At 42.6% G+C, this 18,541-nt stretch overlaps 1 protein-coding gene across 2 annotated transcripts in view; it reads left to right on the top strand.

Moving 5' to 3' along the window:
- The window catches only part of ITPR3 (inositol 1,4,5-trisphosphate receptor type 3), a 162,483-nt gene that overhangs the window by 135,980 nt on the left and 7,962 nt on the right, over positions 1–18,541 (top strand). For both annotated transcript variants that reach the window (XM_069971461.1, XM_069971460.1), the window contains exons 51-55: positions 1,976–2,140; positions 2,689–2,869; positions 4,245–4,352; positions 5,216–5,337; positions 6,094–6,259. In XM_069971461.1, the coding sequence (XP_069827562.1) occupies positions 1,976–2,140; positions 2,689–2,869; positions 4,245–4,352; positions 5,216–5,337; positions 6,094–6,259 (742 nt within the window). The remainder of the gene's footprint in view (positions 1–1,975; positions 2,141–2,688; positions 2,870–4,244; positions 4,353–5,215; positions 5,338–6,093; positions 6,260–18,541) is intronic.

Raw genomic sequence — 18,541 nt, 5'->3', positions numbered from 1 at the left:
GCCATTGGTATTGGCTGACCTAGAGTGGTTGGGGCCTAGACCTTTAGGCTGGCCTGTTACAGTGGCCGTTGATGGGTGGGGCCTATGAGCCAATGACGTCATGAGGGGGCAGGGCCAATGGCGCCGTTGTGGGTGTGGCTAAGTGGTGCTTCGGTTGTAAAGCCCCGCCTAGATAGCACAATCCACTCATGATAAAAGATCACTTTTTACTGGAACAAGCACCATGACGTATGATATAAAATAAGGTATGAACACTGCTAAATTTGCTAAATTTACCCCTTACATCTATGAAGAGAAGTCATAATGCAAAAAGGGGGTGACAGTGTCACTTTAAATCAATGTTATACAGCAAACAAAATACTGATCTCAGGGAGACAAGCCAAAGAAGACACTGTTTGTTGCTGGTTAAAGAGATAAATACAGTGAAATCCCATTGCCCCCTGGGAAACATTAATATAAAAAAAATCTGGGGAGCCTCAAAACATGGGACTAGCCAGATATCCCTCCAGGGAAGGATCCAGCAAAGGGATGGCAAAATGAGACTACCAAAACCACCATATTAAAAAGGATGTACCACCAGGTACATCCTCTTTAAGCTAAACCCACGGATCGAACTGCGCCGTCACGGGGAAGCCGGTGCCGCGGTCCGTTTTACATGCACGGCGCCATTCTATGCACCGGAACCGGCTGGTGCTCAAGCACTGGAGGTAGGCCGGGCCACCCCCAGTGGGAGGGAATTCCCTCCCCTGTATGACGCGGCTCCGTTAAAATGAATGGAGCCGCGTTACACAGGGGAGAGAATTCCCTCCCATTGGGGGCGGAAAACAGACCGCGGCACCGGCTTCCCCGTGACAGTGCCGTTCGATCCATGGGTTCAGCTTAAAGAGGATGTACCTGGTGGTACATCCTCTTTAAGTGGTCCCTTAAGTCCAACTCTACTAGGCATTGCTCCCACCTAGCCAGAATCCTACTCCAGACTGATGAGGGGCAACACCCTGAAACAGCTGTCTGTGGATGGATACCTGGCTTTGGTATTCCCCTGGTCATATCATCCGACTTGTAACGGAGTTGGATATTGACTGAAGGGGCCACTTAATATGGTGGTCTCTATCCAGGAGCTATCCTTTTGCTAGGTCCTTCCCTGGAGGCACATCAGGCTAGTCCTATGTATTGAGACTAGTAAATGAGACTCTACAGACTTTTTTTCATATTAAATTAACATTATACATGCGGCCAAAATGTGCTCCGTAATCCCCCCATGCTGATATTTGATCTTTCCTCTTTTCAAAAAAAGACACCAAACCCAGGAAGTCCCAGTCCTTTGTGCACTCACACAAGGAAAGACACCTGTTCATCATGTAGGTTGTGTATCACCTTAAGACAAGTAGCTTAGGCTTATTATATTATTAACTTTTGCTAAACATATTATCAGCTCTGCAGCTTACCAGGAGACAATGCTCTGTGTTATGTAACAATTCAGTCAGTATAATGTCACTGTGTGGCTACAGAAGTTTTATTGCTGTGTGACAGGAGAGCTGACCGTACAATGCGAGCGCCCCAGGATTTCTCTGCTACTTTATGCGGATGAACAGCAGCTGTGAAGGGAGACACCTAGTGGCCATATGTATAAAGTTGATTTAAACATATAGTATATTGCAAAACTCCTTGCGATCACAACCCCTGTAAATAAAATTTTTTAAAAATCACAAGAGTAATCCATTATCCGCTAAATATTTGCTGTTCTAGGATTCAATGTGTCTGTTCAGATCACAGCTACAGTGTAATTTCAGTTTTTTTTCTTTATCTACTATTCTTGTTTATTTACGGGCATGCATGAACGAAGAAAGAATACAGATATCTTGCGAAATCTAGGAAAATACTTTTCTTTTGTATGTAGAACGAGCCTTTTATATGTTCTCTATCTTCTCATCATAATATACTCTAGTCAGTCAACTTTTTTTTTTTCTTTTAACAGCTGACGAACAAAATCGTTTTTGTCGTTAGTTTTGTGGGCAATCGAGGAACCTTCATCCGCGGCTATAAGGCCATGATCATGGACATGGAGTTTCTCTATCATGTCGCCTACATTCTGACCAGTTTTTTGGGAATCTTTGCTAATGAGTTGTTTTACAGCATCTTGGTAAGTGAGTTGTGATCCGCACATCCGCTTATTTATGGTATTCCTCCCATCGGTGACCGCAGCACTTCATCTGTGTGACGTACCAGTCTAGAAGTCAGCGACGGTTACAACTTATGTGTCACGGCTTAACGGCTTAAGCTAAATCTTGGAACCGTCTTTGAAAAGAGGAGTATATGTGTGTAGATCTATAACTACATAGCGATACTTTAAAGTGCTCGGCATCAGCGCTTCTATCCTGCAGGTCAGCAGAAAGTCTACCCAGCTGCTTTATTACATTGAACATCACTGCTCTAACACAACTTGCTCCTCTTCTCCCTTTTCCCCTCTAAATGCCTTTCTATTAAGCAATCTTAGTCTCTACTGTTGGAAAAGTTAGCGATATTGCCTTTGGGACTTCATAAAGCTGCTGAAAGAAACAAAGTCATTAAAAGAGAGAGCCGTACATGGAGAAACACATTAAAGAGAATCTTCTTTACGACTTTAAGGAATGGGGAATAAGTTACATTGCATTTTGCTTTCATTTTATGTTCATTTCTTTCACCTTTTAGCTTTTCGACCTGATATATCGGGAAGAAACCCTTTTTAATGTGATTAAGAGTGTTACAAGAAATGGCCGCTCCATTCTGCTGACTGCCCTGCTCGCCCTCATCCTGGTCTACCTCTTCTCCATTGTGGGCTTCCTCTTCTTAAAGGACGACTTCATTATGGAGGTGGATCACCTTCCCAAGGGTGAGTTGTAGAGGAAACAGGAAGAAAGCCATACGGCATCATTTGTATTGAAATTTACAATTTAAAGGGGATCTATCAGCAGGTTATACAAATCTAACCTAATATATCCCTATTGTGCAGGAAGCGCCGAGGAGGAGGGTATGTCTCTTACCTTCATCCTCTGCGCCATTCCGGTACAGTTAGTGGTTTCCTTCTCAGTCCGGTGAGACCGTTAGGGGCATTGGGGCGCCATTAGGAGCACTGCCCCACCCTTGGCCGGCCAGCCCCTTCTAATAATTATCAATGGAAGGGGCCGGATCGACACTATGGGGGCGGGCAGTGCTCCTAATGGTCTTACTGGGCCAAGAAATGAATGACTAACTGCATGGCAACAGCACTGAAGGTGAAAGTATCCTCGGCGTCTCCTGCACAATAGGGACCTATTAGCGGGGTTAGATTTGTCTGCCCTTCTGATAGTTCCCCTTTAAAAGCTTTTTTCATGAAAGTAACTTTTTGTCTGATTAATTAAACAGTTTTATAGGTTGAGTAAAGACAAGAGTCCATCAGTTCAACCTGTAACCCTGTTGAGGAAGGGAAACCAAAACATGTTAGGAGTCATTCATACGCTCTGTAATCTACAGACCCTATGGAGCGTGAACCTGCGCAGTATCAGTACAGTCCCTCAAACATTTAAAGCAAATGTTCCATCAGAACTATAGAAAAAATTTCAGTTCTCTGTGAGCGCTGGCGTGGCGCAAACTTTTTTCAAAACGCTGTCCGGTTCTCTCACTCAGTGTTGTTTCCTTCTTGTGGGACGGCCCAGCTTTAGGCTAGGAACTGGTTAGCGCTTTGAAAAAATCACTTACATTTGCTTTAAGTGTAGCATAACAATAGAACGGCGCCGGCAGGGGGTGTCGGGGACCCTTTTTTTGAACTGCTTACCGGTTCCTGCCCCTGGTGCTGGTCTATTACCAAGCACCGCCCTGGGCTGAAGCACTGAAGGCGGGCCGGCCCGTCCCCAGTGGAGGGAAACCCCCTCAACTATATGACACGGCTCCGTTAGAATCAATGGAGCCGCACCATAGCGTCTCCAGTGCTTCAGCTCAGGCCGGTGCTTGGTAATAGACCAGCACCATGCGTGGGAACCGGACAGCGGTTCATAAAAAAGGACCCCGGCACCGGCTTATCCACGCTGGCACCGTTCTATTCATGTGCAAAACTTAAAGCAAATGTACCTAACGGTGCATTCGCTGTAAACACTTTTAGCTCATTAGTATGATGCCGGGAGGTCTGCGAGTCCACTGCGCACCTCTGCGCTCTGTCGGGTCCATGGATTACGTAGCGTGCGAATGACTCCTGACAAATGATGAAAGTAATTAAGTCCGTTTCTCCACAGCTCCACTCACCATGGCTCAGTCAATGGGATCCAATTATTTTGCAGAAACTTGTGGAAAGGACCAAACGGACTGCACGTCTGAAGTCACAGTGCTGGATAATACTGAAGGTGAGTGGTGCACATTACCGCTATATACATGTTATTACCTTCTATTTCTAAGCCCAACAATCACAAATACATTACACTTGTAATCTGCTTCTATGTCTTTCCTTTAAGGCTCTCAGTAATTGTCCCTAGGCACATTGGGAGCTATTTATTTAATGGGGTATACATAGTCCTTAACTGCATACTGGCTAGAGCCGCAGCAAATTGGAAAGTGCAGCCAGACTGCAGCTTATTTGTTACTTTCCAAGGAAACTGAAACAGAAGAAACAAGATATCACTGTTATAATAATGCAGCCATTGCTTCTAATCCTTATCATGTATTATACACATAGTAATAGGAAACATTCCGGCACTTCAGGTACAGCAAGGAAATAGGCTGCTCCAGTGTCTGTGCTATAACTCAGCTGAACAGAAACAAGCCACTACAAACACGCTTAGTACTTTCTTCATACATGAGTGGATATTTCTTTACCTGTCCTTCTCTTCCATATCAACTGGTACCAGAATTACTTCTATTTAAAAATCTTCAGTCTTCCAGTACTTATCAGCTGCTATATGAACTGCAGGAAGTGGTGTATTCTTTCCAGTCTGACACAGTGCTCTCTGCTGCCACCTCTGTCCATGTCAGTAACTGTCCAGAGCAGCAGCAAATCCCCATAGAAAACCTCTCCTGCTCTGGACAGTTCCTGACATGGACAGAGGTGGCAGCACAGAGCACAGTGTCAGACTGGGAAAAAACATCACTTCCTGCAGTACTTACAGCGGCTGATAAGTACTGAAAGACTGGAAATTTGAGAAGATAGATAGGAGATAGGTAGATAGTGTGTTTATGTGTTGCTTTAATTTCTTCTTGTAAATCTTTTTAGATGAGGATGATGACACGGAGAGAGCCTGTGATACGCTACTCATGTGCATAGTCACTGTTCTCAATCATGGGTTGCGGAACGGAGGAGGCGTGGGAGACATTTTGAGAAAACCTTCTAAAGAAGTAAGGAAGTCATTACACTTATAGGCTGGGTTCACACACTGTATACTTCAGGCAGTATTTGGTCCTCAAGTCAGGTCCTCATAGCAACCAAAACCAGGAGTGGATTGAAAACACAGAAAGGCTCTGTTCACACAATGTTGAAATTGAGTGGATGGCCGTCATATAACGGTAAATAACTGCCATTATTTCAATATAACAGCCGTTGTTTTAAAATAACAGCAAAAATTTGCCATTAAATGACGGCCATCCACTCAATTACAACATTATGTGAACATAGCCTTTCTGTGTTTTCAATCCACCCCTGGTTTTGGTTGCTATACAGCCTCACAAATACAGCCTCAAATATACATAGTGTGAACCCAGCCATAATAAGCAACGATTCTGTCCTGTACACCTGGGGCGATTAAATAAAGGTCGTCATTTCCTGCTCAGATCCAATGAAAAAAGTGCAGTGATTTACACGCCTCTAAATGTATGCGTGACTGCGGCTGTCAGTGCACCACACGTCTGCTACAGCTGCTATCATTGACACCAGTTTCTGGCAGAGATTACAGTATCTGCCAGGCTGTGGAGGCCACTCTCCTTCAAACTAAGCCCCACCCACAAGTACTGGGTAGAAAGGTAAAAGGTCCTGTATTTTGTGGATACTAGGGCTGGTGCAGACAGTGTGACAGTGTTACACCCCCCATGTTAGTAATAGGAACTTGTAGATATTTGTTTTATTTGAATGTAAATAACTTGATGTTTTGCCACCAGGAATCGCTGTTTCCGGCCCGTGTGATATACGACCTCCTCTTCTTCTTCATTGTTATTATCATTGTTCTCAACCTCATTTTTGGGGTTATTATTGACACGTTTGCCGATCTGAGAAGTGAAAAACAAAAGAAAGAAGAAGTCCTGAAGACGACCTGCTTTATCTGTGGTAAGAAACAATTATTGTCAGGTATATCGGATTCCTATACAGATGTCATGTATATCGGATTCCTATACAGATGCCATGTATATCGGGTACTTATACAGATGTCATGTATATCGGATACCTATACAGATGTCATGTATATCAGATTCCTATACAGATGTCATGTATATCGGATACCTATACAGATGTCATGTATATCAGATTCCTATACAGATGTCATGTATATCGGGTACTTATACAGATGTCATGTATATCGGGTACTTATACAGATGTCATGTATATCAGGTACTTATACAGATGTCAGGTATATCGGATTCCTATACAGATGTCATGTATATCGGGTACTTATACAGATGTCATGTATATCGGATACCTATACAGATGTCATGTATATCAGATTCCTATACAGATGTCATGTATATCGGATACCTATACAGATGTCATGTATATCGGGTACTTATACAGATGTCATGTATATCGGATACCTATACAGATGTCATGTATATCGGGTACTTATACAGATGTCATGTATATCGGGTACTTATACAGATGTCATGTATATCGGGTACTTATACAGATGTCATGTATATCGGGTACTTATACAGATGTCATGTATATCGGGTACTTATACAGATGTCATGTATATCGGGTACTTATACAGATGTCATGTATATAGGGCACTTATACAGATGTCATGTATATCAGGTACTTATACAGATGTCAGGTATATCGGATACCTATACAGATGTCATGTATATCAGATTCCTATACAGATGTCATGTATATCGGATTCCTATACAGATGTATACTGGGTACTTATACAGATGTCATGTATATCGGATACCTATACAGATGTCATGTATATTGGGTACTTATACAGATGTCATGTATATCAGGTACTTATACAGATGTCATGTATACTGGGTACTTATACAGATGTCATGTAAATAGGTACTTATACAGATGTATATTGGGTACTTATATAGATGTCATGTATACTGGGTACTTATACAGATGTCATGCATATCAGCTACTTATACAGATGTCATGTATATCGGGTACTTATACAGATGTCATGTATATCGGGTACTTATACAGATGTCATGTATATCTGGTACTTATACAGATGTCATGTATATCGGGTACTTATACAGATGTCATGTATATCGAGTATTTATACAGATGTCATGTATATCAGGTTCTTATACAGATGTCATGTATATCGGGTACTTATGCAGATGTCATGTATATCGGGTACCTATACAGATGTATACTGGGTACTTATACAGATGTCATGTATATCGGGTACTTATACAGATGTCATGTATATCGGGTACTTATACAGATGTCATGTATATCGGGTACTTATACAGATGTCATGTATATCGGGTACTTATGCAGATGTCATGTATATCGGGTACCTATACAGATGTATACTGGGTACTTATACAGATGCCATGTATATCGGATACCTATACAGATGTCATGTATATCGGATTCCTATACAGATGTATACTGAGTACTTATACAGATGCCATGTATATCGGATACCTATACAGATGTCATGTATATCGGATTCCTATACAGATGTATACTGGGTACTTATACAGATGCCATGTATATCGGATACCTATACAGATGTCATGTATATCGGATTCCTATACAGATGTCATGTATATCAGGTACTTATACAGATGTCATGTATACTGGGTACTTATACAGATGTCATGTAAATAGGTACTTATACAGATGTATATTGGGTACTTATATAGATGTCATGTATACTGGGTACTTATACAGATGTCATGTATATCGGGTACGTATACAGATGTCATGTATATCGGGTACTTATACAGATGTCATGTATATCGGGTACTTATACAGATGTCATGTATATCAGGTACTTATACAGATGTCATGTATATCGGGTACTTATACATGACATCTGTATAAGAACCTGATATGCATGACATCTGTATAAGTACCCGATATACATGCCATCTGTATAAGTACCCAATGTACATGACATCTGTATAAGTACCCGATATACATGACATCTGTATAAGTACCCAATATACATGACATCTGTATAAGTACCCGATATACATGACATCTGTATAAGAACCTGATATGCATGACATCTGTATATCGGGTATTTATACAGATGTCATGTACATTGGGTACTTATACAGATGGCATGTATATCGGGTACTTATACAGATGTCATGCATATCAGGTTCTTATACAGATGTCATGTATAAGTACCCGATATACATGACATCTGTATAAGTACCTGATATACATGACATCTGTATAAGTACCCGATATACATGACATCTGTATAAGTACCCGATATACATGACATCTGTATACGTACCCGATATACATGACATCTGTATAAGTACCCAGTATACATGACATCTATATAAGTACCCAATATACATCTGTATAAGTACCTATTTACATGACATCTGTATAAGTACCCAGTATACATGACATCTGTATAAGTACCCGATATACATGACATCTGTATAAGAACCTGATATGCATGACATCTGTATATCGGGTATTTATACAGATGTCATGTACATTGGGTACTTATACAGATGTCATGTATATCGGGTACTTATACAGATGTCATGTATATCGGGTACTTATACAGATGTCATGTATATTGGGTACTTATACAGATGTCATGTATATCGGATACCTATACAGATGTCATGTATATCGGGTACTTATACAGATGTCATGTATATTGGGTACTTATACAGATACTTATACAGATATCATTTCCTGCTATTTATCTGCACCCTGAGCCCTTTTAAATACCAACTTTATGTTGTAGTTTTTGCTAAGAAAAATGTCTGTGCTCAATACTGTTTTATTTACTGATTGCTCAATAATTGCTTCCAGCAGTAATGAAATGCAGGCCGGTGTTACCCTATGGGGTTGGGTTATATCCCATCCCATATATCTGTATATCCAATATAGAATGAGTATTTTCCTCCCAGTAAACTGCACTGACAGTCATGGGCCTTTCACTAAACGCTCTTAGCATTAGGGTATAAATAAAGGATCATATATTTTATGCTTTTGAATGTTAGATGTACTATATAGCTGGGATAAAGACAGTTCAATACATCTTTTCTGTAAGGACAGGAAGGCAGGATAGTACATGCAGGTGGCTTGGGAAATCATCGGAGAGGAAGAGCAATTACTTGGTGTACGTCTACCTCGATAGCCGGCGACATCACTGCTAAACTACCGTCTGACAGTACAGGTGAGGGAGCAGCGGCCCCTTATAAAAGCTCTGGGGCAGGAGCGATGCTGAGATCCTCCCTGATGGCAGCGTCGGCTACCACTGCAATAATTCAACTCAAAGTTTCTTGTTATAACAAAGAATAAAGAAACCAACGCAAATTGGAGAAAATTTTTTTAGCAATGATAGTAAAATGATAAAAAACATAAAAAGACATGAGGCTAAATACACACAATGGCCCATGTACCAATTTTTTGGGATAATTTGTAAGGCAAAAACTGATACATTTTAGTTTTAATTCCATGCTTGTTATTACATGATCAGTCTCCTTCCCCCAGTTGTGAGGCTGCTGCTTTCTGCTGAAGACATAGAAAACTGTGTATGAGCTTTTCTGTCCATCTCTGCTCTGATCTCCCTCCCTTTTGTACAGGCTGTATCTGCAACTCTGTGATACCGGAAGGATTAATCACAATGAGGTCACCAGCAACTTGACCACTGATTAACCCTCCCGGCATCACAGAGTGTAGAGACAGCCAGTCTGGGAGCTATTTACACGAGCAGTCTCGAAAGGTAGGGGGGAGGAGGGGGAGACGGAGTGAATAGCTCACACAAAGTTTTCTGTGTCTTCAGCAGAAAGCAGTATATTAGAACTGGGGGAAGGAGACTGAAAAGATTATAACAAGTATGTAATGAATTGTTAGTCTCCAAGAGGGGAATAATTCCGCATGAATTTTACTTCTATAAAAAAAAAAATCTCAAGTCTTCCAGGACTTATCAGCTGCTGTATGTCCTGCAGAAGGTGTTATTCTTTTTAGTCTGGAGAGCAGGAGAGGTTTTCTATGAGGATTTGCTACTGCTCTGGACAGTTCCTGACATGGACAGAGGTGGCAGACTGGAAAGAATACACCACTTGCTGCAGGACATACAGCAGCTGATAAGTACTGGAAGACTGGAGATTTTTAAAAGAATTTAATTACAAATCTCTGGCACTTGCTAGGATCAGCTGATTTGGAGAAAGAAAATAAAGATTTTTTTTCGTGAACTGCCCCTATTAGGAGTCCAGTGGGCGGTGTCACTCAATGATAGGATCACTCATTGAACGCTTTAGTATGTAAACAGAGATTTCAAAAAATAGCTTGCAAGTTATACTGAATATTTCCCCATAAAGATATATATCAATCCGCTCCATTCTTTCTGCTCCTTTATTGTTTAAAACACGAACATTCTATGGTCCATGACTATGGATCATGGACTATGGAATGTTCGTGTTTTAAACAATAAAGGACGATTTGCATTGGAACTCCTGCGCTGGTGCTGGACATTTATTTATTTCACGTTTTGGTCTGGCTGTGTTGCCTGCAGCGGTCCTGTGGACAGGTGTGAGACCCAGACAGCAGCGGTGAGCTCCTTTTTTATACATTAAACATTAAAAGGTACTCTCATCATCTAACCTAACACTTCTGATCCTGTCTGTGAAGGAAGAAACCGCTTAGCCAATCGCTGGCCAAGACATGACAACGCCGGCCCAGTGATTGGCTAAGCAGGCTGTCACTTCAGAGACACTGTTTCGGAAGTGCTGGAGGCAGCTGCAGTAAGCGGGGAACACAGGAACAAGGCAGCAGAACATTGGGGGAGCCTGGGCAGGTGAGTATACCTTTTAATTATTCTCTTTACCCTTGCATCATCTGTCGGCCACACATCACTATTACACGATTTTGAATGACAGCGATCAGTTGATGATCGGTTCTTTGGCTGATCGTTCTCTTCATCTGCCTGAATCGCTCTGTGTAATAGGGCCATAACCCTTTAAGTTACTACTTTATTTTATGTATAAACCGTATTGACTGTATATGAAATAGTGATTGTCCTTATTGCTGTGAATCCATATTATATCTTTGTAACAGGGGGCATTTAGAGCAGAAGTTTGCAGGCTGCTGTGGAGCCGCGCACGTTAAACCTATCGATAATGTAATTTAATAATGATAACATTAATAGATCTTAATATTTAGCCATGAATGCAGCTCCCTCTGCGAGCAAGCAGCCATTTTATCCTGGAAGACGTTCCTAATAATGGTGTATAATGGTGTCATCAGGGTTTTCTCGTTACAACTAGTGGAAATATTAAAATAAATAGTAAATTTATACTTTCTTTTTTGCTATGCTGTTTAGACTAGTGTGTCTGCTTTCTCTTTGAATCTACATACTTCAAAGTACTTTAAAAGGGTACTCCGGGCAAAAAAAATAAAAATACAGTGCGGGCAGGGGGAAAATAAACAATGTATACTTACTGGGCTCCGGATATCTTTTTCCGCTCGGCTGGTGTATTCCCCTCTCAGCCAATGAGTGACTGCTGATGGAGACAAGGAGACAGCACTTCAGTAAAGAATAAACTTGTGGCATTGCCAGGTCAATAAAGTAGCCACACGTTTGATCTTCACTAAAGAGCTGTCTCATCTTGTCTTCTCTTGGAGTTACTAATGGACTAATGGTCCAGTCCGGTGTGCATTGATAGGAATGGTAAGGTGCTGCTGTACTGCACTGGTGATATTGCAGCGGTGTCCTCCTTATTCACTGACTGGCTGAGGGGGGCATCCATCTGCTGTGCAGGAGGAGGGCGGCAGAAGTCTGGGAGTGGTAATGTAACACTGCAGGGACACAGGGACAGGTAAGTATACATTCTTTATTATGTTCCCCCTGCACTGTATTTTTTGTTTTTTCCCGGAGTACTCTTTCACAGTATGGAAGTACTTTTTTTTTTGCCCAGTATGAAGTGTGTAAAAACCAAGACAGCTAAATTACTCAACTAAACAACTTAGGAGGGACACAAAAACCTTCCCTTTTTATTGCAGAGTTTGATGTTACTTGTAGATGTTTTGCAGCAAATTACAGTATATCATCATCAACGTATAACCAACAATCAGCTGATCAGTGGCCGATCCAGGCTAAAATTCACTGACCGCCATCCATCCATTGCCACGTGTGATAGTGATGCGTGGCCGGCGGCTGATGACAGTGTAAAAAAAAATAATAGACGTTATACATACTTGCTCCCTGGTGTTCTTCTAGCTTCTGCCAGCTCCATGTAGCCGCCCCTGGAACTTCTGAGTCAGTATCTGAAGTGACAGGCCGCGCAGCCAATCACTTGCTGAGACTGGACAGCACAGCGACAGTGATTGGCTTAGTAGCCTGTCACTTCAGAGACCAGCTCAGAAGTTTCAGTGGCGGCTGCAGTGAGTGAGCAGAAGCTAAAAGAACACCAGGGAGCGTGGACAGGTAAGTATAACATTTATTAATTTACACTTAAGGCAAGGGATACATGGATATATATATATATATATATATATATGTATATATGTATATAGGCACAGTAAGTGAGCGCCAGTCTAGCAGTTTGGTGCTCGTTTATCCGGAATATTGGGCTGTGTAATATGGCCCTAAGGTGTATGGGTCTCACCTGGCCGTCCACCAACAGATTATGTCGATGGAGATACGGGTCAGGCAAGATAGAAAATTACCACCCTACCCCTTTGTTTCAGGAGGGATAAGCTGCAGGGTTAGCTCTCTCGCTCCCGCTTACCCCCTCCCCATAAAGAACACAGGAATACTCGGCCGTGCTGAACTTTCCTGTCTATGGGCGGACCAAAGTCGAATCGATCGCTTGGTTGTCAGTCACTGAAGGTGTATGACCACCTTTCTAGCCCTTTCACACAGCCGTTTATCCTGTTTATTGATTTCCATAACCCAGTACATACGTAGTTGTTTTGAATCCACCTTGTGGCCGTGATCCGTTCATTTGAATGACTGAGTCCATGTGAATGCGGACAGTTACACTTACACATCAGTAACCCTGTTGTAACTACATATACCATTACCGATTTGTGAATGGGGCCTTATGTTGAAACCAATGATGTCCTAAAGTGCACTGATATATAGATTTTTAGTTTATCAGTGAGTTGATGCTCGTGGTTCTCCATTTAGTCCTGATATCCTACTATTATACTAATTGGATCTTTTACATTGTGTGCATATTAAATGTGCATTATCCATACCAGGACAATGGGGTCAATCGAAGGGCAGATAAAAAATAAATACATTTAGGACCATTCATTTGATGTAGAGTTTCAACTAATGGCGAACGTCTGACAGCGTAAAATGTTTAATGGTTTTTATGTTTCATACTGCAGTCTTTTAGTTTTAGTGTTTTAGTTTCTGCTTCCTGTTTTTTAAAGGAAGTCAAAAATCTATTTTGAGAACTATAGGTATAGATATTAACTCATGAGATCCCTGAAAACATCACTTTAAGGCTATGTTTACACACACAATTAAAGAAATATCCCAATAGGGTCGAAATTTTGAGTGAAAATAAGACAATGTGTCGTAAATAACATAAGTTTCACCCAAAAACCTAAAGGAGAACTCTGGCAAAAATTTAGTGGGGGTGGGGGAAGGGTGTTTAACATAATACAAAAGTTACACTTACCCATCCCAGTGCCCCTGCAGCGCCAGCAGCTCGATCTCAGCCTCGGGTTCTCTCCTAGTCCCTGAGTCGTCACAACCCGGTGGGAACTAGCCAAGCAGCCAGTCATCTCCTGAACAACTCAGAACTAGACTAGATGGAGCAGGGGGTCTTTTCCTTCTGACAATCCTCTATGTTTCTAACTAACTATTCACCATACACGAAGAAACATTGCTAACAATGCCAGATACCTGTCATATAGAGGGGCCAGCCATAGTGATATAAAGGGGTTAGCCATAGTGATATGGAGGGGTCACACATAGTGATATAGAGGGGTCAGCCATAGTGATATAGAGGGGTCAGCCATAGTAATATAGGGGGTCAGCCATAGTGATATGGAGGTTTCACACCTAGTGATATAGAGGTCACCCATAGTGATATAGAGGTGTCAGCCATAGTGATATAGAGGTGTCAGCCATAGTGATATGGAGGGGTCACACACAGTTATATGGAGGGGTCACACATAGTGATATGGAGGGGTCACACATAGTGATATAGAGGTCAGCCATAGTGATAAAGAGGGGTCACACATAGTGATATAGAGGTCAGCCATAGTGATAAAGAGGGGTCAGCCATAGCACACACACAGCCTGCTGCACACATGGCGCATACACACACACCCTGCTGCAGCCATAGCACACACACAGCCTGCTGCAGCCATAGCACACACACACAGCCTGCTGCAGCCATAGCACACACACACAGCCTGCTGCAGCCATAGCACACACAGCCTGCTGCAGCCATAGCACACACACACAGCCTGCTGCAGCCATAGCACACACACACACACACACAGCCTGCTGCAGCCATAGCACACACACACAGCCTGCTGCAGCCATAGCACACACACACACACACAGCCTGCTGCAGCCATAGCACAAACACACATACGTAGCCTGCTGCAGCCTTAGCACACACACACGCACACACAGCCTGCTGCCGCCATAGCACACACACAGCCTGCTGCATCCATAGCACACACTCTCAGCCTATTGCAGTCATAGCACACACACAGCCTGCTGCATCCATAGCACACACACAGCCTGCTGCATCCATAGCACACACACAGCCTGCTGCATCCATAGAACACACACAGCCTGCTGCATCCATAGCACACACACAGCCTGCTGCATCCATAGAACACATGCAGCCTGCTGCAGCCATAGCCCACTGAAGAAAAATACACAAACTTCTCTCAGAAAGAAAACACCACATTTAGGGCAGAGGTTACTGTTACACTACTTATGGCTTCTCCTCCTCTATATTACACAGGATATCTTCATATTACACTGCTGCTCATACACAATCATCCAGCATCCAGGAAGAAAACAGCACAGATCTCCCCCACACACACACAATGGACTCTCCCTAACCACTGATCAGAGTTGGTGCATTTTTCCGGCTCCAACCAAAACTAGGTCAGACTCCACAGCCCTGGTTCTGGAGTCCATTTCGCAGTGCAAAGTCCTGAACTGAGGACTGTGCACTGAACATGTGAATGCCCCTAAATGTGGTCTATTTACCTATAAATATGCTATTTATTTAATATCAGATTTATTCTTTATTCTTAACATTAATTACACAGGCAATTTCTGATAATCTTTTAGAGGAAACATAATAAACATAAAAAAAAAAACCTAGGGAAATGGGCGTTGTCAGTCTTGCCAGTCCAGGCTCCCATGGTTGTTTTGCAGCAGTCAGTGAATCTGAGTCTCATCGTAACCAGTAAAGGTCACCTGGCTCCAGGCACATGGTGCTTTACACCCAGCCTGGGATCCATAGCTGACATAGTAATTGTACTAGTCATGTGGTATTATAAAACCTCATCCAGAAGGACTGGACAAACCTGTCACTAGACTCCAGACACTGTCAACTTGTCATTAAAGCTAATGGCAGCCACTTTAATGAGAAGAAAGCTGGAGGGTAACGCAATGAACTGCACTAACCGCAGAATTAAATGTGTGTGAAATGCCACAAATTAGTGACATTTCCAACATGCGTAAAAATGATTTCTAATATTATTTTTCTCCAAGAATGTCAGAGGCGGCAGCTTCCCGAGGCAGCGATTTATAATGATATGCACATAGAGGATGCAGATTGGGAAAATGGCCTCTTTGTAGTGGAGATAGAAAGACAATTCACTATAAAACTATCATTAGGGGAACTAGCGTTCAATCCAAATGTTCATTCTTAACCCCTTCATGACCAAAGGTCATTGCTGCATGGATGTCCAGGTCATGCTGAACCCTCCTCGCCTTCTATGAGCCATACTGCTTATTTTTTTCTACTTTCAGGGTTGGTTTGGGGTCATTTTATGCCGCCATGATCTATAGTTTTTATTGGTATCATATTGGTGTAAATGGGAAATTTTGACCACTTTTTTTTTTCTGATACAAAATAAAAAAAAAAAATTCTGGTGGTTTACGCTGTTCACTGCGTGGGAATGTTTTTTAAATATTTTAATAGCTCAGACAATTCCGCACTCTACAGTGTTTTTACATTTTTTATTTGTATAATGGGAAAAGGGGTTATTTTAAGGGGAACTATAAGCAGGTTAGACAAATCTAATTTGCTGATATGTCCTTACTGCACAGGAGGCGCTAAGGAGGAAGGCATGTCTCTTACCTTACTCCTCGACGCTGTTCAAGTGCAGTTAGTCTTTTGCTCCACAGTCCAGTGAGAGCGTTAGGAGCACTGCCCCCGCCCCATAGCACCGATCCGCTTCATTCATTATCATTAGAAAGGGGCGGGCTCCTAACGGCTTCCCCAGGGCTCCTAAAGGTCTCACTGGCCCATGGCGCACACAACTAACTGAACTTGAATGGTGCCGAGGATGAAGGTAAGAGACATACCTTCCTCCTTAGCGTCTCCTGGGCAATAGGGACATATTAGCAGGTTAGATTAATATCAAACTTTTATTGGGGGAGGGGCTATGTTATGTTTTTAAAAACTTTTTTTTTTTTTACATTGTATAAGTCCCCCATGGGTACTATTACCTGCAATTATTGCCTTGCATATACTGATCAATACTATGCCATTGCATAGCATTGATCAGTATTAGGCTATGTTCACACTGCGTATGAGTCCGGCCGCATTTCATACGCCGCCGTACATGTGCGGCTGAAACTACGGGCATGGGAAAAATAGACATGCGGCCGGATGCGTGCGAACCGCGAACATACGCCCGTAGTACAGTTATGCTTCCCTAGCTTGTTTCGAAGCGATCTGAGGCAGGTCATTTACTTGGAAATCTTCGCCCCTGCCCCATAAACCACACAGAACCTTTTGGATCGAAAAAATCAAGTTCAATTTGGCTGAAATAAGTACTTCGTACGGGACTGCATGGAAATCCACGGCCATGAGTTTTAACATTTCCCTCCTCAAACGATGGTCTTGTTCATCTTTCACGGCGCCGTATACGATCCGGCCATAAGCTCATACGTAGTGTGCATTGTGCGGGCGTATATCGTTCACTTTCAAGCGAACGCATCAACCTCAAAACTATGTGCGTATATTCGCGGTTCGCACTACGGCTGGAAACATACGCAGTGTGAACATAGCCTTAATGGCGATCTTCTCATGCTCTATGACCAGCAGGGGCGTATTAACTAGGGCTGTTTACCAAGCCTGGGCCCACGCAAACCACTATTACTATGGAAACACTACGCTGCGGTATATGACAGGCAGCAGCATAACATCAGCTGGCTGTCATTATCCCTGTCTCCTGGGAAACTAATGTGTATGGAGCTGATCCTATTGAAGCAACCCTCTACACAAACATTAAAAGCCTCTTAGTGTCAGGACCGTTTATACATGTTCCTACATCAGCATTAGCAGTAGAAACGTATTTAGACTTAGTTTCCATTCAAAGACAAGAATTAGAGGCACTCACCGATCATGGCAGGCACATGCATGTGAAGTGGATGAATAACAGGCTACAGCTGTTTCGCAGGTTGCAGCGTGCTTCTTCACAGCCCACAGAGGGTTTCGCTGCAACATGCGCAACAGCTGTAGCCTGCTATTTATCCACTCCTGCTACCTTTGGTGAGTGCGTCTCATACCTGTCTTTGAATGGAAACTATCATTAGAACTGTCTATACTGTGTATCTGTGAACGGCACCATTGATAACTCATGGTCTGAAGGACGCAGCCTCCACCACACTACAGTCTGGGAGCAGACGTACGGGAGTGCCGAGGTTATCTTGTTGGCTATTTGTATATAGTCTTAGAGCTTATTCACGCGTTTCCGTGACAGAACCACGGACGAGTAAATGATAATGTATCTCTCCAGTCCACACGGCTGTGTCATTACAGTCCTCTGAACACTTGAAGTGACTCTGTACCCACAATCTGCCCCTCCAAACCGCTTGTACCTTTGGATAGCTGTCCTGGGGTATGTTCGGCAGGTGATGCAGTTATTGTCCTAAAAAAACAACTTTTAAACTTGCAGCCCTGTGTAAAATTGGCCTGGCCTAGAGTACCCATGCCTTAGGGTTGCGACCCCCCT

The sequence above is a fragment of the Dendropsophus ebraccatus genome, chromosome 5, assembly GCF_027789765.1.
Source record: "Dendropsophus ebraccatus isolate aDenEbr1 chromosome 5, aDenEbr1.pat, whole genome shotgun sequence".
In the NCBI taxonomy this organism is placed as follows: Eukaryota; Metazoa; Chordata; class Amphibia; order Anura; family Hylidae; genus Dendropsophus; species Dendropsophus ebraccatus.
This window is presented reverse-complemented; position numbering and strand designations above follow the sequence as displayed.